The sequence below is a fragment of the Eptatretus burgeri genome, chromosome 15, assembly GCF_056783735.1.
Source record: "Eptatretus burgeri isolate ZD-2024b chromosome 15, Ebu_testis_v1, whole genome shotgun sequence".
Classification (NCBI taxonomy): domain Eukaryota; kingdom Metazoa; phylum Chordata; class Myxini; order Myxiniformes; family Myxinidae; genus Eptatretus; species Eptatretus burgeri.
Window position 1 is genome coordinate 59,208,640 of NC_140975.1, and position 18,501 is coordinate 59,227,140.

At 46.5% G+C, this 18,501-nt stretch overlaps 1 protein-coding gene across 1 annotated transcript in view; it reads right to left on the reverse strand.

Moving 5' to 3' along the window:
* Positions 1-757: 757 nt before the first annotated feature.
* CAPN15 (calpain 15) overlaps positions 758-18,501 on the reverse strand; it is a 39,157-nt gene continuing 21,413 nt past the window's right edge. Inside the window, exons 2-12 of the mRNA XM_085856186.1 lie at positions 13,612-15,370; positions 13,145-13,350; positions 12,670-12,853; positions 12,196-12,407; positions 11,981-12,106; positions 6,771-6,923; positions 5,968-6,129; positions 5,620-5,831; positions 5,139-5,266; positions 4,845-5,023; positions 758-4,643 (exon numbers count right to left, since the gene is read on the reverse strand). Coding sequence (XP_085712312.1) covers positions 4,466-4,643; positions 4,845-5,023; positions 5,139-5,266; positions 5,620-5,831; positions 5,968-6,129; positions 6,771-6,923; positions 11,981-12,106; positions 12,196-12,407; positions 12,670-12,853; positions 13,145-13,350; positions 13,612-15,370 — 3,499 coding nt within the window. The 3' untranslated portion in view covers positions 758-4,465. The remainder of the gene's footprint in view (positions 4,644-4,844; positions 5,024-5,138; positions 5,267-5,619; positions 5,832-5,967; positions 6,130-6,770; positions 6,924-11,980; positions 12,107-12,195; positions 12,408-12,669; positions 12,854-13,144; positions 13,351-13,611; positions 15,371-18,501) is intronic.

Genomic DNA, 18,501 nt, shown 5'->3' on the forward strand with positions numbered 1-18,501 from the left:
TAGTGATAGTGTATCTGAACCACAAATTGCTAAGGTATGTTTTCTGGATATACAACTCTGGATAAGGTTTTGCATCAATGACTAATGATCATAGTGTAAAAGCACACGTGCTATGTTGATCAGGCTCATAAAACAGTAAGGATTGTCCAACTTATGAATCTCTAAACCGTTGTAGTTTGGAGGGAAATTGGAAGGAAGGCTCCTCTGCGACAGTGGTGAAAGTCCATAAAACCAGGGTAAGGAAGGCGAGATGGACACGAGACGTTGATAGTTTCAAGCCACAAAACTTGGGGCATTGATACTATTAGCTTTTACCCACAAACTCCAACAGTTTACTTGAAAAAAATTAATACTTTAACCTTGAAAAATCCAAAATCGAAAGTTCCCCTCCCTCCCCCAACAAAAAAAAATCTTCATCTTCAAAAAAGCAATTGCAAGACAAGCAGCTCTCCATTCAACAGACTTTCTCATCAGAAGGTTGAGAAAGGAATGCTAACCACAGTGAGAAAGATGGCGATCAGCATCGATTCCAGCATGAAGTCTTCTCTCTGTTGTTTTGAAGAGCTCACATCTGAAACTGCTTAACCCAATCTCCTATGATGGTTTGCATACACATCTCAACATGGTGTTGAGAAACGTTAGTCTCCATTCCCCCCCCCCACACCCCGACGATGAAGATCGATCTGAGTCCTCCATCAACCAGGTTTCCACAGCGTGTCCAGTTCTGTACTCAAATGGTCAGACCACAAGACACTGGTCAAGCACAAACAAAACATTGCAAACACTTTAATGTATGCATTTTGCTTTTCAATTTAATTTATCAATCACAAAAGACAATATCATAATTGAGCGACTCCGAGATAAAGTGCAGATCACCGTCCTTTACACTTACGCGTATGCATCAAGCAAATTTAGAATCAGATCCCATTTTTACCAAAAGTGTAATTGCAATGTTACACGTGTTTTGTGCTCAACTGAAAAGTATTTAAAAAAATAAAATAAAATAAAGCAGCAAACATCCCGACTTGTAAAACGACAGTATAGGAGTTACACAGGAGGAGCACACGGAGCCTCATGCAACTTGGGCCGAAAGGTTTGACTGGATTTTTATCATGCAAGGCGCGTGCATTTAGGCCTTCACCACAGAGCTCATACAAACGGTACATTGAAGGTTTCTAACCCTTTTTAAACTTTACATGGTCATTGGCCGAGTTGCAAAGGATTCATTTGAAAAATCTGAACATGTCGTATGGACAACGATGCTGTATAGCGACGTTCGGACACCATTCTGAGAGATTCAACACATGAATAAAAACAAACAAACAAGAAACACAAGTGGTTTTAAAGGCTACCTCTCAGGCGCACAAACAAACACAAAAATCATGAAAGTAAAAACAGATTAATCTTCAAGAGGATTAATAAAAAGAAATTGTCTGCGAGACGGTCAAGCATCCTGCGAGAAAGCGACGACTCATTGGTAGATGTTGAGCTCACTTGGAGAAAGACAAAAATCAAAAATTTTTTTTTTTTTTTTTTAAAGAGTCAAACGTAATCAGTGACATCGGAGATTAAAAAAATAATAATAATAATAATAATTATATCCTCGTTATGTACACTCTAATCGTCCAATGAAACAACTTCACTCCGGAAGTAGAAAATACAAAACACCATCGTGTCGAATCAATAAAAATAGGCCCAAATAATAATATGTACGTACGTACACACACACACACACACACACACACACACACACACACACACACACACACACACACACACACACACACACACACACACACACACACACCCACACACACACACACACACACACACACACACACACAGCAATACAAGGCAAGGTGGTGTTTGAAAGAAAGAAAAAAAAATAATGAAGGCAAAACCAGGTGCCATCACGCTGCTGAAAAGAATGTAAACTGGAGAGGGGGAGAGGGAGAGAGGGAGAAGAGAGAGGGAGAGAGGGAGAGAGGGAGAAGAGAGAGGGAGAGAGGGAGAGAGAGAGAAAAAAAGTATTTCCATTAAATACATCAGCTTGGAATGGGCAAACATCCATCACCTTGTCCATCAACACGTGTGGTTTGAGAGGAGGAACATCACGGCCAATCGTCATAGAATAAAACAAGAATGACCGCACTGTCGTCACAAATTATATCTTTTTCGCCGCCTCTGTCAACTCAATTTGCTCATCCTGGCTCATGTCCCACAAGCTGGGTCTGAGAATAAAAAAAATTTAAAATCATTACCCACATCTCAGATTACGTCTCATTAACTTTGTGCCGTGTTCTCATGTGAATGATGATTGGACAGACAACATTCATGATTTCAAATAGGGTATCTGCTTCATAGTGGTTACCTCGGTTGTGTGTGTGTCCTGTGTCTGTCTGTCTGTCTGTCTGTCTGTCTGTCTCTCTCTCTCGATCTATCTCTCCCCTCTCTATTGTAGTAAACCTTTTGGTCATGAAAACCTGTCCGTGGTCATTCGAGGTGCGGAACCTTGCCACTAAGCACGAGTGAATTGGCTTTAAAAATTCAGCAATGGACCGATTGGAAAAGGCGCATTTAAAGCACTCTTAAAGAGTTGATTCGTCACAGTTATATCAGAACGGTTACATCAGAATGAGCCGATTCGTCACACGGTCACAGATTGTTTAACCGCAATATGGGGCCGCTCAAAAATTAAATAACGCTTTTTTCTTTCTTTTTTGTTTAAGGGAGGAACATACAGGCTTGATTAAACCTTACTAACAATTTTTATGAGACATACGATTAGATTTTTCAGGGTCCTTCAACGTGATTAACACTTGACCCAAACAAAGTCAATGGAAATCTGACGCAACAAAGCCGGACGCTGTATAATCAGCAAAAGCCTAATGTGTCAAGCCCACCAGGAAACCTATATGGCAGCCCTTATCATTTTTGTCTGGGTGCTATGGTGTGTGGAGTCAAGCGACAGATGTGGGTGTGGTCCGGCAACTGTCCAACCAATGGGTGCACATGTCAAAGTGGATCCCCAACAACAGTAACAAGAAAAAGAGCAATCAGAGATTGCAAACCCTTGGCAGTACTTCTTTTGAGTGGTGTATCTTTATCGCTTTTAGGGTAAATCCAATATGGCTGCCAAACCATGTGACCTTTAATGTCATACGTGTGTGACCCCTTTGTTCCTCACCGATAGGCGGTTATGCCTGTAGAGTTTCGCCTCGATCTGTTCAGTCATTTCAGAGAAGATTTTTGAAAGTTAAATTTAAAAATATGGCTGCCAAATCACGTGACCGATGACTTCATCAAAAAAAAAAATTGTGGGCCATTTTCTCCCGAGATGACCCTCAAAATTGTTTATACTGATCGGATGTAGCGTTCTACAAAGAGTATGCAATTATGACGTCATAACAAAAGCACCTAGGACATAAAAATACGACACTCATTCCCCATGAGGAGTACTTGCTCTGTGCCAAGTTTCAATTTTTTCCTTGGTGGGGTTTCAGAGATAGAGGTCCAAAGTTTTTCCGTTTTTCCAAGATGGCTGCCACACCACGTGATCTATGATGTCATAATAATCATCAAAACATTCAACGTCAGTAGTCACAGCAATGGTGAAAATTTCGTCTTAATCCGACAAGCGGTTGCGGAGACAAACAAGAAAGTTCTGTGCGGACAAACAGACAGACAAACAAACCCAAATGCAATACCATCTCCGAATCCTTCGGCGAGGGAAACAAAAACAACGCGAAGCTCTTGTAGACCTGTGACGTGAATTTAGAAAGCACACCGGAGGTTTGCAGCCCCTTAGTGGCCCGACGATTGCAGATCTCTTGGGGGTTTCTCATAGCTTGTTGCAGAGGAAAATAAAAATGCAAACAACCATTGCAAGCCAACAAAACCATCGCAAGTCCTCAATGCTGGAGTGCCCCAACCTGCAGAAAGTCATGAAATTTGATAACACACACATACACACACAAAAAAAAGATGTTTGCTGTGGTCTGCACCTTGCGAAAAGCAACGTAATGTTCTCCTTTCACCTTCAACCATTGGGAGACAGCTGGGTATTAAAGAAAAAAAAAATAACAACCTCGTCAGACAAGCAAAGAATTCAGGACGACCGCACATCACACAATGAAGTGAAACACCAACACGATAAAAAATAAACGGCAAACAACTGATCGGAGCGGTGGCAAGGAAGCACAACAATTGGATCCGTTTGGGTAGAAGATAGTAGATACATCACGAGAGGGCATACAAGAAAAAAAAAGGTCATTTTGACATCCCTGCGAACACAATCACAGGGTGATAACCTATAATAATTCAATAGCAGCAACATCCAGACTTAAAGCTCTCGTTTAAAACTGGAAAAAAAACGTTTTGAGAATATGTCCAGATCTCCAATGCTTGCACAATCTCACAGCTTGCATGCCTTTGAGACGAATCTTGTGACTGTCGCCGCTCTCTCTCAAAGAGAAAGGGGTGCGTGGAGTCCATTAACCTCTGTAGCAAGAGGGGGGTGGTGGTTTTGCCCCGGAGGTCCCCAGTCCCCAAGACCTGCAGTAGGTGTCTTACGATGTAGCAAGCGGTGCCTTACTGAGAATCCACTGTTTGCTTCCATTTGGGACAGCACCAGAAGAACCTGTCTGTGTACACAAATAGAGGAAGAGCAGAATGGTGCAGAAGTGAGGACCACATCTCAAAAATTCTCACACTAACCAAAATGGACATCAGACCAGTAAAATGGTGGCAAAACGCATTCACTGTACAAGGAAATTGTCCGATGAACAATCGAGCCGGTGACAATGCATCTGATAAACAAGACCAACTGAGTAAACAACACATACCGGTGGAGTGGAGGAACACTATCTGCAGTCTTTAGATGTCCACGTGTAGAAACCACATTGCAACTGTCAGAACAGTTGCACGAGACCTGCAGGTAGCGGTCTGGATGACGGTTTTCAACTACAACCACCAGTCCGGCCCAACCGTATGTCAAATAATAGCACGACATTCCTTCTCGGGCCTGTGTAGCAACAGGAAACTGGTGAGCAGAAGCGTACCCAACGAGCACCTTTTCTCATACATTGTGTTTCTTTCTCAAACTTGCACAAGTTTGTCAATAAACCGATCACTCCCACCTCGTGCCGATGGCCACGGCTAACTGCCAGATGTATCACCGCATCAGCAAGCAGGCTTTTTGAAGGAGGCAACAACTCGACCATTACCCGCTTGGAGCTGTACACGGCCAGGTTGTAAGTGCATGGCACTGTCATCACAAACACAGCACCAGGTGGTGTGGTCTTGAACAAGCAACATCATTTAATGAAGCATACCCTCAAAAAAGAAATAATAAATATAAATTTGAGGTCAAATTTTTTTTTTTTGTTCTTCTCAAACTCCACTCGTCATTGGGTTCGAAAACATTGCATCATGAATATACCTTGCCAAATAAATTTACATTTTTCAAAAAGTATTTACAGCTGAATATTTTCACTGCAAACCAAACATTGCTATCACCAACTCTGTTACACAGATTCTAAAAATAAATTATAATAGGCATGAATTTTTTAACAAAACCACACGCAATTGAGGCTTTCCACGATGTTGAAATTTATGCACCTGGTTCTGGAACGGCCCAATGGTTGAAAGCCAAGCAAACGACCACATAGTCACCGGGAGATAGCATGGCACTACAACCCACAAAACGCTTCACCGCCCGCTGGCTGTGTGCAGCGACACTGATGAGGCTCGGGCTTCCACCCGCTTGCAGGTGCACCTGGTAGACCACGACGCAAAGGTCCAGCATGTGCCCGTCGTTGCCTTCACTGCGTCTGTAGAAAACCGTGTCATCACCGGGATGCGGCTTGCACAAACAGAATACCCTCGTGGGTAATTGGAGTTATTTTCCATTTGGGAAAGTTATTATACAATTCAAATGTGAGGCAGAACTACTTCTAATTTGCTTACCGAAGACCCTCATGGAAAAGGGCAAATTCAATCTCGGTGTGAGTGAAAACAGTCACAATAGTAGACTCCAATGGAAACCCGTCCCGTCTGGGAAACGCCCCTTGTATGCGGACCTCGTTCCAATCCCGACGAACCTTGCACACATCCACGTTCTCAAAGTATCTGCCAGAAGTCAAATTGAAAGATTGCATCTTCAATACAACAATGTTTCTTCTTACAGGAAAAGGAGGTGGGGTGGGGGGGGGGGGGTTGGGAGCTGGGGGATAACATCATTCTCCAAAAATTCACCCCAAAGGACATGGTATCATCAAAGAGGGCAAGACTTGTGACAAATACACATACCGAATGTTGTTGCTTTGTCCATGGTGTTGGAAAGTTTGATTTCAGGTCATAAATATCCAAAAATATTATCCTTTTGGGGGTAAAAAGGGAATGTGGCTATTAAATATGCAAAGTTGGAATTTTCACCATCTCCCCACACTGAAGAACCTCTTTCTCTTCTCCTCGCGCACTCGCTAACAATCCTCACTCATCTGCCGTTTTCTTGGTTTCATCCCTCTCCACTTCCTCATATTTAATCTTGCCCTCTCCCCATTGTGTACAAAATGAATCGATGTCCTATTTATACCTGTTCTGAAAAAACAAACTGACGCTTCCTGTCATAAGCATAAACAGGACAGCCATTCAAAGAGGTAAGTTTGGGAAATAATTATATCACTTCATGACATGGTTTTGGAGTATCCAGGCATCGAGTGATCAAAGTAACATTATTGAGATCTACCTGTCTTGTCTTGCATTCTAACCTTTTGAAGTCAGTGTAGCTGATCCAAAAGACACCCTCGCTGTTCCCAAAGGCCATGAGCTCCAAGCGGAGTGGAGCTGTCCACACGGCAGAGTCATCTGACCACTCGCCCTTCCACGAGTACCTTCCCCATGGATTGCGGAGACGCAGCAGTCTGTAAAGTACGCACATCACAGTGACATAAAACTTCATATCTGCAAAGTTGTCACTTTCTTGCACAAGCAAAAAAAATCCATTTAAACTTGGAGAAATTATTGCATGCTTTCAAAATGGTTAAATAGCTCAGAGTGAAATGATGCATTAAATACTTCACGGTCGGTTCCATGAAATACCCTGTGTGAAGAATGTTAACAGACGGCATTTTTGTTAATTAAATGCTATGTACAGCATTCAGCTGTAATGGTTTGCATAGTTGCTAACAAATGCATATTGTACTGGGATTCAATTCAGAAATCAACAAGCTGTGCTGAATCATTGGTTTAATCATTGGCACAGCTGTGCATCGAGGCAGAGTCTTCAGGTCCTTGGTGTTTCCAGTCTTGCTCTATGGATGTGAGACTTGGACTATGACCAGAGATCTGAGACAGAGACTTAATTCCTTCAGTCCCAGGTCTCTTAAGAGAATCCTTGGCTATCGCTGGTCAGACTTTGTGTCCGAGCGGCTACTGAGACTCAAATGAGATTTCTTTCCTACATCGTCCGTGAGCGTCAGCTGTGGCCGTATGGACATGTAGCTTGTTTTACTGACGCTAATCCTGCTCACCAGATTCTCTCAGAGAGGGAGCCACGTGATTGGAGGAGGCCAATGGGCTGACCACCTGCCTCGTGGTTGCAGCAGGTTGATCAGCATCTCAAGGAGATGGGGATGGGCCAGGCATCTGCCTGGGGGATGGCCAGACAGAGGCCCCTGGAGTATCGGCAGAAAGTGGATGCAGCGACGCGCTGCTCTGGCGCATGCTCCCATACCTGACCTGACCTTACGTTCTGTACGGTCACAGCGTCCTGCTTTTCGTCTTCCCGAGGGGTGGGAGAGGCAAAGTTGCGGGAGAGTGTGTCGGAGTGGTGCTGAGGTGTCGTCCACCAGACGGCGGTCTCCTTGGGTTAACCTGAGGCGGTCCCTTCGGGAGGGTGCCTGGAATGTCCTATCCCTAAGAGAGGATGACCACCTGTCTCTGTTATCATCTGAGCTCAAGCGTTTGGACATCGGGATTGCAGCTCTCTCTGAGGTTTGGAGACCGGATTGCGGCGAGATAATGGTGGGTGGTTACACCTACTATTGGTCTGGTCGCTCTGATGGTTACCATACCCAAGGAGTTGCTGTAGCTGTGTCCAATAAGCTGACCCCAATGATAATTGAGGTAACACCGGTCAACGAGCGTATTATGAGATTAAGGATTCGTCACTCCTTAGGTGTCATTTCCCTGGTCTCTGTTTATGCTCCGACTGAGGCGAGTGATCTCACCGTGAAGGATGCATTCTACGCCACACTCGAGTCTGTGGTTGATCAGTGCCCCAGACGAGATACACTTCTCGTCTTGGGGGATTTCAATGCATCGACTGGAGCTGATAGGGATGGTTATGAGGTGTGTGTTGGTCCCCATGGGTCAGGAACTATGAACCAGAATAACACTAAGTTCCTTGACTTTTCAAGAAGTCATGGACTTAGGGTGGCTGGTTCATGGTTTCAGCGCCCACAAGCTCATCGCTGGACTTGGTATTCCAACGCTGGCGGTGTGGCAAAGGAGATTGACCATGGCCTCATTGACGGTCATTGGAGGATGATCCAGAACTGCAGGGTCTACCGGAGTGCTCAGTTCCTCAATACTGACCACAGGCTTGTTGTAGCAACTCTAAAGCTGCACCTTAAATCCTGGAGAATGGTACCATCCCAGCCTAGGCTGGATGTTGGCAAGCTCAGGGATGAGAGAGTAGCTGAGGAGTTTGCGAACAGGCCGAGTGGACACTTGGGGGGTCTGGGTGCTTTGGGGGGTCCTGAAGAGTTGTGGAGTGCCTTCAAGACGACCGTCCTTGATGTTGCCGGTGGATGTCTTGGAGCTCACCGCAGGGCAAAGAAGAATTTTGTCTCTCAAGGGAAACTGGATACCATTGACCAGTCGCAGGGCCAGGCTGAATGGCAGAGCTGAGCTGTTCAGGGAGCTGAGGCGTAAAACTGTACGTGCACTGAGGGTGGACAAGGAGGCCTATGTGCGAGGAATCTGTGAGGGGGTAGAGCATCACCTGTGGACAGGTGATTCTCGTCCTGCTTACAGGGGAATTCGCGCATTGCGTTCATCCAAGCCCATCCCTCAGAGCACTGCAGTTCGAGCAGAGAGTGGTAGGCTCTTGACAGAGGAGTCTGAAGTGAAGGCCCGCTGGGCCGGTTACTTTGAGCGGTTGTACCAGGCTGATCCCCCAGCTGTCGAGTTGGACGTCAAGGGTGTTACAATCCCTGTTGCTGACCCTCGAATCAACTGTGGTCCACCTTCGCTTGTGAAAACACGGGCTGCGGTGAACCAGTTGAAACGGGGCAAAGCTCCAGGGATCTGTGGCATCCATGCTGAACTTCTCAAGGCTGGTGGAAGTGCTGCACTTGTGTCGTTGCATGCAGTTTTGTGCTCTGCCTGGAACACAGGCATCATCCCAACTGACTGGAAGAGGGGCCTTGTTGTCCCTCTCTGGAAAGGGAAGGGTGATCGCCAAGACTGCAACAACTACCGAGGGGTGACGCTACTCTCAGTACCGGGCAAGGTCTTTGCTCGGATAATTCTTGATAGGGTTCGCCGCCATCTGCTTGAGCACCAGCGTCCAGAGCAATCAGGCTTTACACCAAAGAGGTCAACGATTGACCGTATCCTTGCCCTTCGTGTCCTCACCGAACGCAGACGAGAGTTTCGGCAAGGGCTGCTTGCAGCCTATGTTGATCTCTGTAAAGCGTTCGATTCAGTGAATCGGGATGTCCTCTGGAGGATTCTTGGTCTTCGTGGGGTGCCACCAAAACTGATCGATCTGATGTCTGAACTCTACTCTGGTACTGAGAGTGCTGTGAAGTGTGGTGGTACCATCTCTGACTTATTTCCAGTTGTTACTGGAGTTAGTCAGGGGTGTGTACTGGCCCCCACACTTTTCAGCACTTGTATGGACTGGATTTTAGGGAGGATGTCGGAGAGATCAAGCTGCGGTGCATCGTTTGGGAATGTCAAGATCTCGGACCTTGATTTTGCAGTCATCTTTGCGGAGACTTTAGACATCCTTTTGGGGGCCCTCGAGGTGCTGAATGAGGAGTCGGAGCCGCTGGGATTACGGGTTTCTTGGGTCAAAACTAAGATCCAGGCTTTCGGTGACATCTTGGATGCTGCTGTCCTGTCTGTATCTGTTTGTGGTGAGGATGTTGAGGTCGTGGAGAGATTCACTTACCTTGGCAGTGATATTCATGTCTCTGCTGGCTGCGAGTCAGAGGTCAATAGACGTCTGGGTCGGGCCTGGGGAGTCATGGATTCACTGGATCATGGGGTGTGGCGCTGCCGGTACCTGTGCGAGAGGACGAAAGTCCGAGTCTTCAGGTTCTTGGTGCTTCCAGTCTTGCTCTATGGGTGCGAGACTTGGACTCTGACCAAGGATCTGAGACGGAGACTTAATTCCTTTGGTACCAGGTCTCTTCGGAGAATCCTTGGCTATCGCTGGTCGGATTTTGTGTCCAACGAGCGGTTGTTGAGAGAGACTCGGATGAGATGTGTTACCTGCATAGTCCGTGAGCGTCAGTTGCGGATGTATGGACATGTGGCTCGTTTTCCTGACGCTGATCCTGCTCACAAGATTCTCTCAGCGAGGGAGTCTCATGAGTGGAGGAGGCCAGTGGGCCGACCACGTGCCTCGTGGTTGCAGCAGGTTGACCATCATCTCAAGGAGATGGGGATGGGCCTGGCATCTGCCTGGGGGATGGCCAGACGGAGGCCCCTGGAGTACCGGCGGAAAGTGGACGCAGCGACGTGCTGTTCTGGCACATGCTCCCATACCTGACCTGACCTGTCAGATACCGCTATTCGCGGTTTATAAAATGCAACCCGCTTCGACAGTCATGGCCCTGTGCTTCACATATTCGAGTTTTCACAGTTTTACGGGGGTATTCGCAGTTTTTCACGCAATTTTTGATTTTTCTCTCATGAATCACGAACCACCAGGAACTCCCCCCCCCTCCACCCTTTTTCCGTTGAAATAATGCCCCACTATTCGCGGAATTTTCCAGGAACTTGTAGCGGGGTCCAACACTATATTGGTGTTTAAACCAAAAACTTACCTGAAACCAATTTTGAGTTTGGCTGTCTGAAAAGAAAAATAACTACAAACTAGCTATTTTGAGTTGGTCAGTTTTGTAGCTCAGCAATGCTGTCCAAAAGTTTAACAAGGGTTATTGGATGTGAAATCCTCCACAGACAATTGGTACATACCTTACAGGTAATGCAAGCTTATCGAGGCAGATATTTTTGACGATTCGTGTCGTATTAAACCTTTGGAGTGTCCGTGCCATCCCTACATAGCAAGTCTACCAGCATCCAAAAATCAACTCCAAAATCTTTGAATGTCTTCTCAATTCCCATTTCCTCAAGCATCTTGAATTTCAGTCTTCTCGCTGACCATCAATATGGGTTTCACAAGACAAGATCTACCAGTGATATCCTCTTACATTAGGAATGTCGGGGCTTCTTCTCAGAGAGACTTTGGGGAATCCTTTGTCGGGCTTGATATCTCAAAAGCCTTTGACAGAGTTTTGCATTGGGGTCTGACATCCAAGCTTCCCTCTTTCGGCTTTCCTCCTTCACTCTGCTCTCTCCGACTGTTTCTTGGTAATTGTGGATGATTCAACATCTACCGCCTTCCTTATCAATTGCAGTGTCCATTGTGGTTCTGGAGCACTCTTACTTCTTTTCATCAATGACAAAAGTCATATCCCTTTCATATTTGATCTCAGCAGGCTTAATGCATCTGGTTTTAAGGAGGAAAAAAAAGAAAAAAAATATCATAATGATAAAATTGGCAGACAGACAGCATCAAGAAAAACCACCATGCTTTTGAACTGTGTTCAGACCACCAACCTCTCATGGTTTTATACTCAGTTCTCATGACTTACAGGTGCATTGTCTATGAGATTAAAAAAAAAAAATTTTAAACATCCTCTCCACGAAAAGTTAAGGGTATTCCAACTTGCAAACTCACCGGTGGCCCTGAACATCCCGGACATCCAGTATAGAATATGCATGGCAAGGTCTCAGGCCCACCCTCTCATACTCAGATTCATCAATCTTCATGTTGCCTCCTCCGCAGGAAGCTCCCATGAGAAATCTGCAAACATGCATTGCATACGAGATTTACTAATTCATGAGCCTCATTCATTCTTCTAGATAACAATTAAACATTGTTGACCAACTCACCCAGCCTCCTTGGAACTCAGCAGCTTCGCCCACACCAGTTCTGTGTCCACAAGTTCTGCTTGGCTCGGCTGCAACTGGAGGCTCTCGCAGGGAGCACCAGTGAGCGTGGCCAGACCTTCGATCGAACGACCCGCTTGGAGGGCGTTGTACGAACCGTGAAGCTTTGCCAAGGCCTTCTCAATCAGCGGCACCCACAGCTGCTTCCTCTGAGCCTGTGGAAGAAATATTGACAACAAAATCCTGAGCATGCATGGTTAAAGTACTTACTTGGGCAGGGTTCAGCAAACTTCATTCTTACAAGCGAAATAAAGAAGAAATCTTGAAAACTATCTCAAGAGTTGTCGGAAAAGAGCATTCAAGCCTATGGATCTTGGGAGCATGTGGTCAATGCACATCCAAAGTTCTTGCAACTTCACTTTTTCAAACATCAACTGCGAATCTATAAATTGCAAATGCAAGGTGCAAAGGACAAACCTGCGAGAACAGAAGACTTCCGTTTTCGTCGCATGGTAGGAGATCGTCTACAAGGACTGTCTTCCACACTCCATCTTTACACAGCCGCACTTGGTACACTCCCTCTGCGCACACCTGCCGCGTCACCATCACACGTTCCACCCTCTCAGGTTGCTCAGCCAACACTGCAAGCGCACTCAGGAACCTGTGATAAACAATAAAATGAAGAAATTAGAAAGGCAATAAAGGAAAAATACATCATACAAATAATGGAATCCCCCATTATCAAGCTAGCCTTTTGGACAAAATTATCACACAAATGAAGATTATGACATCATGCAAGTGGCAAAAAAAAAACAATGAGGGAATGCAAAGAGGAGGAGTAAATTTTATTGGAATCAAATGATTTAATGACAAAATTGTGCCCAAGATTCCCAAGTGAGAACGACCAATTCAGACAGGCAAGAAGAGCATGTGATGCAAGAAACGCCTTTACCAGCAGTTTCCCAGCAAACCCTGAGAGATATCATTCGGTCGAGGTGTGCGAAAGACAACCCATGGCAGGCTGGCTTCGTCCAATGGACTCAGTATCTCAGTGGGACGCCGCCAGCACTTTACCCGGTGGGCGACCGTGTGCTCCAAACTATAACCGAGTGACTTTATGACTGGGGGAAAGCTGTCGTCAACAAACTTTGTGCCATCCTGGGAAGAAAATGTGTTGAATAACAAAGACAATAACAATAAGGAGGGAAAATTAAAACACAAGGTAAGCTCCTTCCACATGCCAGTCGTAACAGCAAAAATAATGCCATATGTACACTCGTACCAATCAAGCGATCGAGGATGACACACACACACACACACACACACACACACACACACACACACACACACACACACACACACACACACACACACACACACACACACACACACACACACACACACACACACACCATTTACCTTTGCACAGAAAGAAACCATGTTTTCCCACAATTTTTTTGCATGCTGTTCGTCGTTGTTCCTCTGCGCATCAATGTTAATGCTTTCTCTTCTCCGAAGCTTTTGGATGTGTTTTGAACGACTTTGCTCTTTTGACCCGCCGCAGACAACACAGTCCGCCACGCTGGTGTTATTCTTCAGTGTGCAAACTCTACATGTCCAGAGATCTTTTCCATAAGATGATGTTTTATTGGGCGTGCTTCCTTCTGCATTGCATTCGGAGCAGCGGGAGTCATTTGCATTGTTGGCATGTGTGCATCTGCAACAAATCCACCCTTTGTCTGTGGAAGTACTCAGCCGCTGACCACGCTGCCCACACGCAGCACACTGTCTTTCTCCGATGGGGTTCTGCAATGTGCACTGAGGGCAAGACCACGAGTTAGCACTCGGCTTTGGCAGAGAGGTCGGGGACTTGTACTTCACTGCACCCACTGCCAAATTGATGGAGCTTCCAGTTCTTGGTGTCTCGCACACAGTGCAACGAGGTGCTCCATCTTCATTTAAGAGTGTGCATGTCTGACATTTCCAATTTGAGGTGTTTGTTTCTAATGTCAAATTGTTGTTTGACTTTTCATGCATTGGATGTGTGGCAACCTGTGGAACTTGTTTGTTGGGTTTTGCAGGAGGGTTGACCAAACCTTGGCAATCATCCTGTTCTTTAGTCTCTTTTACATCTGAGGATGCTGTATGCTCCTGTTGGCTCCCAATTACAGAAGCATCAACCTGAAATGGCTCTCTCAAATTGGTAACAACTTCCTCAGATTGAATGTGGTTAATTAAAGAACTCTGTCCTTTGGAATGAGCATCGTTGAAGTCTGCCTTGCAGTTGATGAACTTCAGATGCTTGAACCCCATGGAAGACTTTGAATTTAAATATTCTTCAAAATCTAGCAATCGCTTGCTCCGTTCAAGATCGGTGGAGCTCGAGTCTGACGTACCAAGGTCCCCTTCGTTAGGAACCATCTCCTTCCGCATTCTTGGAAAGTTTGCAGGACAAATGGAAGAGGCTTTGGCAAAATCAAAAGCCTCCCGAGGAGATCGCACCTCAGGATCGGGACCAGTGAGGTCAATTACATCGCATAGCTGTGACAATGAGTGACATTTATGTTGCCTACCAGAACGGGAAAACCCATTTTTTCCAAAGATATCTATTTCCGGTACAACGATGGCTGAAGGCAAGGAGACCTTTTTAGGAGCTCTACATATAGAGCATGTTCTATCCACAGTGTGGTTCTCAAATGTGCACCTGCAGCACGTCCAGGTTTTATCGGATGAAGATGGAGTACAACTTGGCGTTGCCGACACGCTCCTTCTGAACACACTTTGCTTTGCTTGGTCGACAGGTATGTTTTCCATGCTATGTGATGATGTTGTTAAGCTACACTCATCCTTTTGTGGCAGTGCCACCACAATGCTGCTGGAAGAAAAATCCAGAGGAGGCAAATCTTGAGAGGCCATGCTTGGTGAAGATTTGGTTACGTCATGACAGGAGTCGGGAGTGAAATCTGTGTTCTGATTCTGGCAGTTTGGAGAAAGAAGACTATCATCCATTAATTCAATATTGCCATTCAGGGCACAGCTGAGCCGCAATATATTTTCAAAATTGCATTCTTCACGAGGGCTTTCACAAACAAAACACCTGTTCATTTCTGCAGTGTTTAGCAAAGTACAGCGTTTGCAAGACCACTGGCTGCCATTGGTCGAGGAAGAATCACCAAACCTAGGAAACAAAAAGAAAGAACAATCAGATATTGCAGACACTTGTCAGGACTTGTTTTGTGTGGTGTCTGTGGTTTTGTGCTCGTACTCAGCTTGACACTCAGGAAACCAAGACTTTCAAGATCATTGAAATCTTCCACGATGAAGCTAAGTCTATGGGCCTATCACTTCGCCATCACCGACAGGTCGGTGGTCTCTCTGCCTTCTTCCACCTCATTTTTGGTCTCGCACCCTCTGCCCTGAACATACTTTGACTCCCCCCCCATCCCCCAGGTATCTGCAGGACGCACACGGTCCACCAGCAACTCCCTCCTGGCTCCGAGTGAAACGGCCAAAATCCAGAACCACTGCTCACCTCCACTCATTATTCCTCTTTTTCCAACCTGTGGAACCACCTTCTACACTCGATTAAATCTCATTCTTCCCTCCAGGTCTTCAGGACAGCTGTTCACCACAATCTTAAGACATCCCCCATCCAAAACCATGATCTTTTCAACACCCGTTAAACTATTCCCACCCCTCCAAAAATTTTGCATATGTATGCATATTGTTCATCCCTTGTGTTCTCCCCTACCATACCCCTCATCCGCATCCCTTGTTTGTCCGTTTCCATCTACTTTCTCCCTCTGCCCTGCTGTTGGCATTTCCCCTTTCTCCTGCTGAGCCCCTTGTGATATTGTGTCCTGTTCTGTTCTGAGTTCTTCCACGAGCCGAGAATAATAAAATAACAATAATAACAATAACAATTTTAATAAAAGGTGCTGTACCCCAACTTGACAAGTTACTCTTTCGAGCCAAGTCCAAATCAATCTGTCAACTCAGAAAAGAACTTGGATAGTTTTGTTACATGTAATGAATTAATCACAAGTATCCATCCATTGGGACAGTGTTTCTTAACCGAGGTTCCCTGGAACCCAAGGGTTCCACAAGAGGTCGCTAGGGGTTCCGTGAGAAACAGTAATAAATAGGCTAATGCATTTTTGAGTAGTTTTTGTTTGATTTAATATTCGTAATTTTACTATACACGTACGGCATATTGTTGGAAACTCCTTGGTTATTATAATAGAGGCTTCAACCTCTTATATTATTTACAATTATAACAACCATAGGGAATGTATTTAACGATGTCTATATGGTGCCAGTGTGAAACCGCCCTCACTGGTTAGTGGACGTCCTGTACGCGGCGGATTCGTGCATCATTGAGTGACTGACTCAAGTACGGGACGCATGCACGGTGTCCATCTTCTCTGTGCTTCCAAGTGCGATATATATATATATATATATATATATATATATATATATATATATATATATTGTTGCGGATTCGCGCCCGCCGGCGTGCGAACGGCCACGTAACTTGAATCGCGGAACGTCGCCCACCGGACGGACAATCCCGTCGTGACCCTCTCGGACTAACGCCGGGAACTAGTCACGGGTGGGCCTTTCGGCCTCACCACGATCGTGCCAATCGGCCCCCCGCGTGGGATAGGGTTGCTCGCCAAATTCGACCTACCTAAGTACCCACACGGAGGGTAGACCGGGTGATCGCACCTCGCCGCAGGTCGACTTCGGACACGGGCCACTTTAAGCGACCCGTTCCGTACTATCGGGATAACCGAGCGGTGTTATCGTCAACCTCGACGGTTCGATTAATTATCGGGCGTTTTTAGCCCACGACCAACCCTTTATGTGAAGTAAGATGGAGATTAAATTAGAGAAAAGACGAAGCGAAACGGGAGAAACAGTTCAACATAAAGCACATTTATTCCGCGGCAAACGGAAAGCACACATATACAATTATACACCAAAAGCAAATGTAAAAGTGACACGGCAATTCTGCACAAAAAGCAAATGTAAAAGTGACACGACAATTCTGCACAAAAAGCAAATGTAAAAGAGAAACACAATGCAGATCTACTACCGACTACCGAGCACACGGCAACACTTATACAGTTTTACTTCACAGACGGCGCCGACAACACATATACTCAAAGCAAAAGAAAAAGGGACCACCCTCAACGATGAGGGGGGCAGACGGGCCTGGGGCCGAGACCGCGTCGAGCCTACCCATCTGGTGATGAGCCGCAAAAATGGCGGTGGCGCCCCGACTCCGCGGGCCTCGCCGGCACTGCCTGGAAATGGGGTGGGAACGGGGCCCCCTTCTCACACTATCTCAGCGTGGGGGGAAACAGGAGGGGGTTGTTGATGCTCGGGGGAAATGAGGATATCTCGCTGGCTTGGGTCCCGCGACGAGCGTCTCCACCACGACCTCGGTCGCGTTACCGGCCTCCCCTCTCCGCAGCTCCCCGACTCTGACACGAGCGCCCTCTCGACTGCCTTCGCCGCCGCCACCTCTCCAACTCTAACACTCTCCACTCTTCTCAACTCTCCTCGACTGACTCCGATCTGTTCGTCATTGCTCTCCATCGACCGGCACCCGTCTTGGCTGCTGCGCTGCTGCTGCCACGCTTCGCCGCCGCCACAACGCGCCCGAGCCCGAAACAGAAACTCTTCTCTCTGTCGCTGCCACACCTCTCCAACTCCCCCGATCCGCCCCGCGCTCGGCGCTTTCAATCTCGTTCCGCCGCTCTCGTCATGACCGTCCCAGGGAGCTCGCCGCCAGAGAGCCAGAGCGCGCGCGATCCAGCAAGCGCGCGCAATGCAGAGCCCAGAGAGAGACAAAAACCTCAGCGTACGCACACACAAGAGCCTGCGCCTCCTCCTTATATCTCGAGCTCCGCCTTGGCTGCTGCGCTGCTGCTGCCATGCTTCGCCGCCGCCCCTTCTTCCAGCAAGCACAGGAAACTTCGAGAAGAACGGCGTTTTTTCTCCTGGATCGGGGGCCTTTCTTTTGCCTTTTCCAGAGCTTTTTGTTCCTCTCGCAGGGTTATTCGTTTGGAGGAGGGGGTGAGGCCGTCGTCCATTCTCCCTCGATGAATGCCAGGCTTCTGGCAACCATGTGCTGAGATGGAAATGCGATGGCGGTTGTGGTTGAGGCGGTTGTGATGGTGGTGTGATTGGGCGGTTTTGGTTAAAGTGGTTGTTGTGAAAGCGGTTGTGGAGAAGGTGGATGTTGTGAAGGCGGTTCTGGAGAAGGTGGCTGTGGTTGTCGAGATGCGGTTGGTGGTGGTT